A 10,888-nucleotide genomic window follows, 5' to 3' on the forward strand; every position below is an offset into this window, starting at 1 on the left:
ATGCCTATTCCTGGGAATTGTTAAACTGCTAAATATTGTTCATCGTAATTGAAGATACACTCAATACTTTCACCCACCTTCCCTTCAGCTTGCCAAATAACTGATCATTGTATTTTACAACCATCTAATGTTACACCAGAATATTGGTCTAACAAAAAGGTATTCATGGCAATCATATGACATACTTCCAGTGTCAACTTGACTTTGTTTTTAATATGTGATTGCTTATGAATGACAAAACAGTGAAAACTGACAAGTCAAAAGGTCTAATTTTACAGACCCTTGTCAATTAGTCCACATAATAGCAGGAATGAACCTAGTACACTGCTGGAATGAGGCAGTTACACACCTAATTAAGTTTTTACCAATTGTATAACTGCAGCTTGATTCTATATGGTGGGGGGGAAAGTAGGTTGCATTTGAGTGGTATTTAGTTATGAATACAGCAGCCTAAAATCAAAATGCTGGAAGTCTGAAATAAAAGCAGGAAATGCTATATCTGCATCTATGTAGGGAAAGAGTTGACATTGCAGCTCAGTGAGTTCCAGGGGTCCCCAGTTTACGAACATCACTTAAGAACACATCTATTCACGAACGTGATCTGGTATGTGCGTGCAATATTAAAGACCTGACGTTGGAACATTTCTTGCACTTATGAAATGACTGACTATTTTATATTGTCCTGCATTTTGTTCTAATGTGTGTACAAAATCGGTTGTAAATGGACTCTAGAATGTAATCTGGTCAAACCCAGGGATTCTGTTTCCTTCTAGAATTTAATACATGATGTAGTTATAGCTCTGATTTTGATTTAGAGGCTAGTAAAATGTTTCAGGTGATTCCAATTTCTGCCAAATGTTAAACTGTCCTTTAGCAGTAATTTTTTTTTGTTTGAGGATATGTTGTAACATTGGGCCAAACATTCTACCTTTCAGGGTAGAATAAGACCTGCTGATAGGAAATACTGTTCACGATGTGAAATTGATCTGTAGTGTTGACTGATATTATTATGAAGAGTAAAAGCCATTGCAGTGAAAACAGCATATCACCAAAACATTTTTGTTATGATTGCTTTGAATTTTTGATTTTAGTGCATTGAATTGCCTATTATTGCCTTGAGCACTATTGACCTGAGTTTCAGTTGTACGAAATTAGAAAATAAAAGGAGTGTAGTAAAGTTGTATCGAACCTCAACACTGCAGTTAGAATGTTGTGAAATGTTCTAGTCATTATATTATGAAAGGACATTCAAGCACAGGAAAGGGTGTAGTAAGATTTACAAGCCTGTTACTGAAACTGCCTGTGTATCTACATCAGGAAAGAATTTGGTAGGCTTGGCCTCTTTTCTCTCAAACAGAAGATTGAGGGGCAACCCAATGGATGTCTTTAAAATTAATTTTGATAGAATGAATACAGAGAATATTTTCCTCTTGGGCAATAAAGGAGAATCATAATTAGAAGGCCATAAATATTAAACAGTAACACACAAATCAAATTATGAATTCAAAATAACAAGCTTTATCCAAAGTTTTGAGAATGTGCAACTTGTTACACAAGGAGTGATTCAATTGCATAGTATCATAAATAGGTGCAGGAGTAGGGTATTTGGCTATTTTAAGATCATGTCTGATCTAGTTATAGCTCATACTACATTTTCCTGCCTGTCCCTTTGTAATCCTAACTCCCTTACTGATCACAAAACTGTTCAACCTGACCTTGAATATGTTCAGTGAACTAGACTCAAATATTCTCTTCTAGAGAGAATTTCAAAGGCTAATGACAATTAGAGAAGGAATTTCTCATCTTGTGTAGTAATCATATGTGGCACCTTTGTTGAATGCCTTTGGGAAATCCAAATGTACTACATGTATTGGTTAGCAATTTCCCAGTGACCGATTCTAGACTAACTGACTTTACAGTTTCATGCTTTTTGTTTCCCTCTCTTAACTGAAACTGTAACACCAGTGCTTTTCTCAACCACTGCAATCTTTCCAGAACCTAGGAAATTTGGAAAGATTACTACCAATGCTTCTGCTATCTTTACAGCCACTAGCTTTAAAATGCTAAGATGCAGGCTATTTGTCAGCCTTTTAAGGGGAAGTTAGATAAGCATAAGGAGAAGGTGGGAATAGACTTTTCTGGTCACATTTAAAAGAAAAAAGCTGTGAGAAGATTCTTGTGCAATGTGAAGACTGTTGTGGACCATTTAGGCCAAATACTGTTTTGTGCGGTATGATGTACATAATCCAGTGTATTTCCCATTGCCAGTGAATAGAATCCAGTTTTTAATATTTAATAAACTTGGAATTTAATCCAGAAAAAGTGTCACTTTTTTTCTTAGAAAATGTGGATTTTTTTAAATCTAAAGACCACCTCCATTTTGTTTTTAAAGTACCTTAATCGTTATGGCATATCTGTTAATATAGTTCAAAGATTGTACACTAGCAGGAAACAGTGCACTGTGTATTTCTCGTTATATTTTGAAATCAAGTAAGACAGTTTAATGATCCAGACTGCCAGGTGATCCTGTAGTGGTAGTTTACTACATTCTAAAGTCCATTTTTAGAAGAAAAGTCAATTCCTGATGATTCCACACTGATTACAGTTCATAATTTAAGAGTTCTAGACAGAGGGTGCTTTTTAGTGGATATGGCATGGGTAGTTATGGAGAAAGGAAAATTGTGCGCAGAATACATTCTCAATGTGCAAGGTTCAGCCCTTAGATGCTGTGGTAATCTGATATGAAACCAGCATTGTACATACTGCTTGTATGCTCTGATCTGCTTGCATCAAGGAAGGAACTGAAAAATTACCATCTGTTTTGCTTGGAAGTGGTAGAGCAAGTTTTTCTACCTGTCATTAACAATGTGGGGACCATCAATTGACTAAACAAGCAAATTCATTAAGGTGGAGAATGCTTTGCTTTGCAACTGCAAGCAATGAATCCAGTGCATTGCTGATGGGCAAATCATTGCTTTGTGGCAGTGATCATTATAAGGAGAAAGCGGTCCAAGTGAGTGGCCACAACAAGCTTCTGTAGATAGAAGAACCAAGCCCCACTGTGGCCTTGCTACCAGTTAGCAAGATTGCTAAGGAAGTGGCCGATACATGCATCAAATGCCCAAATGGAACTTCCTGACCAAGTAAAATTGTGGGTGAATGCACTGTCAGCAGTATGAAAATCTCACTTTTGCATTGTGCAACTTGTAATATGGTCCACTTTCTATCGGGTACAGAGATAATGGGAACTGCAGATGCTGGAGAATCCAAGATAATAAAATGTGAGGCTGGATGAACACAGCAGGCCAAGCAGCATCTCAGGAGCACAAAAGCTGACGTTTCGGGCCTAGGCCCTTCATCAGAGAGGGGGATGGGGTGAGGGTTCTGGAATAAATAGGGAGGGAGGGGGAGGCGGACCAAAGATGGAGAGAAAAGAAGATAGGTGGAGAGAGTATAGGTGGGGACGTAGGGAGGGGAAAGGTCAGTCCAGGGAAGACGGACAAGTCAAGGTGGTGGGATGAGGTTAGTAGGTAGATGGGGGTGCGGCTTGGGGTGGGAGGAAGGGATGGGTGAGAGGAAGAACAGGTTAGGGAGGCAGAGACAGGTTGGACTGGTTTTGGGATGCATTGGGTGGAGCGGAAGAGCTGGGCTGGTTGTGTGGTGCAGTGGGGGGAGGGGACGAACTGGGCTGGTTTAGGGATGCGGTGGGGGAAGGGAAGATTTTGAAACTGGTGAAGTCCACATTGATACCATTAGGCTGCAGGGTTCCCAGGCAGAATATGAGTTGCTGTTCCTGCAACCTTCAGGTGGCATCATTGTGGCACTGCAGGAGGCCCATGATGGACATGCCATCTAAAGAATGGGAGGGGGAGTGGAAATGGTTTGCGACTGGGAGGTGCAGTTGTTTGTTGCGAACCGAGTGGAGGTGTTCTGCACAGCGGTCCCCAAGCCTCCGCTTGGTTTCCCCAATGTAGAGGAAGCCACACCAAGTACAGTGGATGCAGTATACCACATTGGCAGATGTGCAGGTGAACCTCTGCTTAATGTGGAACGTCATCTTGGGGCCTGGGATAGGGGTGAGGGAGGAGGTGTGGGGGCAAGTGTAGCATTTCCTGCGGTTGCAGGGGAAGGTGCCGGGTGTGGTGGGGTTGGAGGGCAGTGTGGAGCGAACAAGGGAGTCACGGAGAGAGTGGTCTCTCCGGAAAGCAGACAGGGGTGGGGATGGAAAAATATCTTGGGTGGTGGGGTTGGATTGTAGATGGCGGAAGTGTCGGAGGACAATGCGTTGTATCCGGAGGTTGGTGGGGTGGTGTGTGAGAACGAGGGGGATCCTCTTTTGGCAGTTGTGGCGGGGGCGGGGTGTGAGGGATGCGTTGCGGGAAATACGGGAGACGCGGTCAAGGGCGTTCTTGATCACTGTGGGGGGGAAGTTGCGGTCCTTGAAGAATTTGGACATCTGGGATGTGCAGGAGTGGAATGTCTTATCGTGGGAGCAGATGCGGCGGAGGCGGAGGAATTGGGGATAGGGGATGGAATTTTTGCAGGAGGGTGGGTGGGAGGAGGTGTATTCTAGGTAGTTGTGGGAGTCGGTGGGCTTGAAATGGACATCAGTTACAAGCTGGTTGCCTGAGATGGAGACTGAGAGGTCCAGGAAGGTGAGGGATGTGCTGGAGATGGCCCAGGTGAACTGAAGGTTGGGGTGGAAGGTGTTGGTGAAGTGGATGAACTGTTCAAGCTCCTCTGGGGAGCAAGAGGCGGCGCGATACAGTCATCAATGTACCGGAGGAAGAGGTGGGGTTTGGGGCCTGTGTAGGTGCGGAAGAGGGACTGTTCCACGTAACCAGTTTCAAAATCTCCCCTTCCCCCACCGCATCCCTAAACCACCCCAGTTCGTCCCCTCCCCCCACTGCATCCCAAAACCAGTCCAACCTGTCTCTGCCTCTCTAACCTGTTCTTCCTCTCACCCATCCCTTCCTCCCACCCCAAGCCGCACCCCCATCTACCTACTAACCTCATCCCACCTCCTTGACCTGTCCGTCTTCCCTGGACTGACCTATCCCCTCCCTACCTCCCCACCTATACTCTCTCCACCTATCTTCTTTTCTCTCCATCTTCAGTCCACCTCCCCCTCTCTCCCTATTTATTCCAGAACCCTCACCCCATCCCCCTCTCTGATGAAGGGTCTAGGCCCGAAACGTCAGCTTTTGTGCTCCTGAGATGCTGCTTGGCCTGCTGTCTTCATCCAGCCTCACATTTTATTATCTTCTATCGGGTACATTTGTTTTTGACTTTTTTTAAACTTTCCGTTTTCTGATAACTTTAAATTTTTGTGCAAACTGAAAATTAATAATTGACCACTTTGTCATCAAACACTTGATGTTTGCAAAAGTCACTGTTTCATGGCAGTTTTGAAACTTGAGGAAAACCCAGATGCCTTTGGAATAATAGTTCTGTTTTAAATTTTTCAGTCCACAGAGGTGTTTGCAGTGGATTTGGGCACTGCTAAGGTAAATGAACCATAAGGATACTTTGAAGTGGGTATTTACCATTTCAGAATTGAACACTAATCACAGTCATTTCATATATGCTCAGAGGTAAGTTTTTTTGAGGTGCAAGAAATAACACCATGTTCTAATTGTTCCATTTTTAGATTCAGTACATATGTCTGATACCACGGTTTGAATGTTGACTATTGTTTTTGCTTCAAAGTTATCTAGCGCATAAATATAATTTTCAGTTTTCTGTTTCAGGAAATTAACAGGTCATTCATTCCACATGGGCTACAACATGGCAATCCTGAATGGCATTACTACAGCTTTGGCTGTAATTTGGTGGTTCACCTAAAATCAGCTTTATCAATAACATTGACTACTGCTGACCTCTCCAGACAAGCAAGCTTTGGTTGAAATAATAACGTTCCTGGGAGGACTGTTAGAAATGAAGAAATGTGTTTTTTTTTGTTTTAATATTTACTTCAAAGATAAATTTGCACATAATTGACATTATTCTATTGCCATTAACTTCAACCTTCAATGCTGTTTTTTTCCAAATTGTCTTTTCAAGTTGTTCTTAAACCTTTTTTATTTAAGAATTTAATCATCTTTTGGATCAGTAGAGAAAATATCAAATTTTGTTTGAGCGAGAATACTTCATCTTATGATTCCAAAATGTGGTTTTAATCTTCCTCTATACATGGGACAGATGAACTGTAATGACATGCTTTGGTTTTGAAAACACACCTGGATTGTATAGGCACATGCTTCATGCTCGTGACCTCCTGGGTCTCCAAAACATTTGCAGCTTCAGGCAGTACATTTTGCTGTTGATTTTCCTAATCTACGTAAGTGTTGCAACCTGACCTGCAGATGTATTTTTGAATAATTTTCTTTATACATGGTAGCATAGAATGGGAAGAATAGACAGAAGGACTATGGTAATTTTTGGGCATTAAACGCTAAGTCATTGGCACAACTTAACTAATTAGTTGAGTCCGATCTTCTCTTTCATTCTTGTATCTATCATAGTTTTATGTATTAGCATGACTGGTGAAACTAACCATGTTTCATCGCAGATCCCTCAAATTTGATTTAAAACTTTCAGGAAATTGTTGCCTTAAGAGTGGGGACAAAAATCCATATTTAAAACATCTCCATATTTTCACTATAATCTATTGTTTAGTGTTGCTGACAAAAGTTTCACACCGGTAGTTTTGCTTTAAGTTGTCAGTTATCACAAAATCATTTGATTTGTGAAACTTCTGACTGAGAAAACTGATTGTATAAATCCAAATAGACTTTAATACAGTCCTTCAAGTGATAGCGCTAATGCAGTGAGTTTATTTCCATCTATAGATTATTCTTTCAAAGAAACCCCAGTTACAGAATATGTCTTTTATTTGATTTGTTTCCAATGATGCCTGTGTATTCTGTACAATGAGTTGAACCAACTTTCATGATGTAAATACTAGTTTCCATTCAAAGTAACTTTCTATCATTTGGAGTTCTATTTGTTAGCAATCATTATCATGAGGTTTAAAGGAGAGGACAGATCCTTTAATATTTTAATGAACTAAAGTAGAACCACTGAACATCAGTATATTATTTGAATAGATACCTCTCATGTTAAGTTTTGCTTCTAGGAAATATGAACTTTGTAATATCAGTTGTGATCTGAAATACACTTTGACTTTATTGAACAAGATTATTTTTAAAAAATAATTCAGGTATTTACTACTTCATGAATGTTATTAAATGGATGATTGCTAAACTCATCCCAGTTATGACAAAACATTTCATAGTGGCATGCTCATCTTTTGAGATGTTTGTGAATTCTATGATTACACTCTTCAGTCAAATCACTGTTTCTAAGAACTACTATAAGTGCAAATACTTGTTTTTGAACTTAGTAATGTTAAAGAATTCTAACCAAGTTTGTTTATAGTTAATTTTGTATTTTACATTTGTTTGAAAAGCAAGTTTACCTGTAGATCCTATTTATCTTTCACTGTGCTCGATGTTTTTGCAAGTGGCCACAAATGACACTTACATTAGTCGAATATTAAAGTAGCTGACACTTGAAATTTGCACTTGTTTTCATTCATCACTGTTTGGAGAATAAAAGAGATTCAGGTCTTGATTCGTATTTCAGGGATTTTAAACTTGTTTCAATGCACTGAATTGATGTTCTTAATAATAAAATAACCAGGAGAGAAGAATTGAAAGTAAATTTCAAACCACCTTCATGACTTGGAATTTCTGTAGAGTTCATTGTCCAATGTTAAATTTTTCTGTGCCTCCTGATGCAACAGGTGTTAAGGACCTATGAATTCACAGCAATCTGAAACACTGATTTACCAGAATGAGGTTAAATTTTTGTGAAAACATTGATTGAAATAATTTTTGTTTATATTGAATATTGATTGAATCTAACTTATAATCTACAGAATAGCTATGTTTTAACTACTATTGAAGGGATTTTGCTGGTAAACTCTGCATATAATTCATGTTAAAATGATATTCCATTGTAGGTGAAAGGCCAAGGTAAAGAATTCTGTGTGCACTCACATTTAATTCCCTTGGAAAAACTTCATTCTTTGTGCTGTTACTATTCAACAGCAGCAGAGTGCTTTCCTACAGGGAACAAAAAAGAAATTCATTGTCATACATTTTGTGAACCTCCTCAGCAGTCTCCATTTTTGGATGCTGTCTGAACTCAGTCGTAGAGATATACAGCATGGAAACAGACCCTTCATTCTAAATCATCCATGCCAACCAGATTTCCTATATAAATCTAGCCCCACTTGCCAGCCTTTGGCCCATATTCCCTCTGAACCCTTATACCCATCTTGATATCTTTTAATTATACCAGCCTCCACCACTTTCTATGGCAGTTCACACCGTATATGCATCACCCTCTGCGTGCAAAAGTTGCCTCTTAAAGACCCTCTTTAAACCTTTCCTGCTCTCCTTAAACCTATGGACCACCCCCCTCACCCCAGGAAAAAGACCTTGCCTATTTACCCTATCTGTTTGCCCCTCATGATTTTATAAACCGCTATATAGGTCATTCCCTCGGACTCTGACACTCCAGGGAAAATAGCCCCAGCCTATTCAGCCTCTTCCTATTAGCTCAAATTTTCCAGCCCATGCAACATGCTCCTAAATATTTTCTGAACCCGTTCAGGTTTCACAACATCCTTCCTATAGTAGGAGAACATAATTACGTGCAATACTCCAAAGGTGTACAAACCAATGTCCTGTACAGCCGCAACATGACCTCCTAAATCTTGTATCTATGCACTGACCAGAAAAGGCAAGCAAGAAAAGCAATAATCCTAATAATGACACCCTTGCAGAATTGTACTGTGGTGTCTTTCACTTCGAAAAAAGGTTCACACCTGTTTCTTATAACTCAAACATTTGTATCCGTGCTTTCACTACTGTTATTCGCTGGGCTTAAGCATTGCTAACAAGTCTCGGATGTGGCACTTGACTTCCTAAAAGGTGTGTGACAATGTGCACCATGTTGACTGGATTACTCTTACCAGCGCTGCTAGCAACAGGAAAGTCCTTAGTTAGCAAAGATGCTCAACAAAGCCATACCCCTTCTGTCTATTGAGGCCGATGCAAAAAGATACTGAAGTATTTCTTCAAAAGTGGTAGGGGGAATTATCCTATGCCTTGGTGTTTATTTTATTTCTCAATTAAAATCATAAGCAAGTTTCTGTCCATGATCTCATTTACTGTTTGTGGAAGTTTGACAAGTGAGCTACTGTTTTTCCTGCATTATAAACGTGATAAATGCAAATTGTGTTGCTTTATCGATGCAATGATCACTGTCCTCTTAGTGTTCCTCTACCCAACACGTGTTCCATTTGTCTCATCTTATTCCCCAGACCCCACAATTTCTTCTTAATTGCACTGGAAACTTACTAATGTCGAAAATTGTCCTGAGTGCGCTTCAGAAATTCTTGCACTGTCTTTACAATTATCCTGGTTATTTTAGAGTAATGGAAGACTTCATTATAACTGTTCTAAAATTTTGTACCTCTAATTCGCCTGCAAATTGCTTGATTCACATTATTTCTCATGAGTTGGTAACCTGTTAAATGCAGCCCGTATGTAATGGTACCTGTATTATTTCTTAGTTCTTACTTAATTCTATCTTTTGCCTCTTCTAGGAGGTGCTGTCTGTCCAGTATCTTAATATCCCTAGTCAACACTGTCACACTCTTTTTCTAAACACCCTACTATTTCAGAGTATTTAGTATCCAGTCCTACTCCTTTTTATAAGCCAGGTCACATTACCACAAATGCAGATTCCCACATGGCCACTTGCATGAGCAGCCCAAACACTATTTCTTATAACATCCACACATGGCACAGTTATCCCAATGTAGGCTTTATTACAGTTCCTCTTGCTGTCACCGTAAAGATTATTTTTTAAAGTCTTGTACTGTTTCTCATAATTCCTTATACACTTTCTCTCTATCTCCTCTTATACATCCCCACCCAAGTTAATCAATGCCTTATGTAATAGCACTAGTGAGCCACTCCAAAGAGATTGTCCCCAACTTTGTTCAGGTGCAACCTAAACAGCCTCTCTGGGTCCCAGCTTCCTCAGCCAGCCGTCATGTCCCAGCATTCTAAAGCCTTCTGTCCAACACCACTGCATCAGCCATGCATTCATCTGCTCCATTGTATTCCCATATTCCCTGTGCCAAGATTCAGTGAGGAATTAAGAATTTGAAGCCCTTGGTGATTTTCTTTCTAAGCTCCCTAGAATCTGCGTAGGGAATCTCATCCTTCTTCCTATCCATGTCCTTAGTACTAATGATGACTAATGACCATTCACACCTCTTTTCAGAGTGCTTTGCAGCCAATGGCAGTGTTGATCCTGGCACTAGAGGAGACATGCTGCCCTGTATTCACATCTCTAGCTGCAGAAGTGTCTATCTATTCCCCTATCTAATCTCCAATTACAAATGATTATCTTTGTATCCTGGAAAGTTGAGTCACCCATGGTGACATTTGCTATTTTGTCTGTACTCTCCAGAGGAACCAAAACACTCACTGGTATTGTGTACAACTGTGTACTGTTTTTAAGCAAAATGTAACTTAGCAATCACTAGCTTAACTGCTTTGCCCTCTATGTGATGGCCACTGTTCCCTCTACACCACCTGTCACCTGCAGGGTGGCTACATCTAGAAATCTATTATCTGTATAATTCTCAACCATGCAAATCCATCAGATTGACACCAGCTGCTCAAAGTCTGAAAATTAGAAGTGGATACTTTCTCCACGTCTTTGCACAGGACATGAAAAATTTAGAGTTCTTGCATGGAACAGGATGTGCATTTCACAGAAGAAATAACATTTTCTCAGCACT

At 40.1% G+C, this 10,888-nt stretch overlaps 1 protein-coding gene across 2 annotated transcripts in view; it reads left to right on the forward strand.

Annotated features, from left to right (window-relative positions):
- The window catches only part of arl6ip6 (ADP-ribosylation factor-like 6 interacting protein 6), a 34,418-nt gene extending 26,839 nt beyond the window's left edge, over positions 1-7,579 (forward strand). Inside the window, exon 4 of one of the 2 annotated variants that reach the window (XM_059647279.1) lies at positions 5,738-7,579. In XM_059647279.1, coding sequence (XP_059503262.1) covers positions 5,738-5,906 — 169 coding nt within the window. In that variant the 3' untranslated portion in view covers positions 5,907-7,579. The remainder of the gene's footprint in view (positions 1-5,737) is intronic. The other variant, XM_048533684.2, reaches the window with a different exon arrangement.
- Positions 7,580-10,888: the final 3,309 nt, after the last annotated feature.

The sequence above is a fragment of the Stegostoma tigrinum genome, chromosome 7 (assembly GCF_030684315.1).
Source record: "Stegostoma tigrinum isolate sSteTig4 chromosome 7, sSteTig4.hap1, whole genome shotgun sequence".
NCBI lineage: Eukaryota > Metazoa > Chordata > Chondrichthyes > Orectolobiformes > Stegostomatidae > Stegostoma > Stegostoma tigrinum.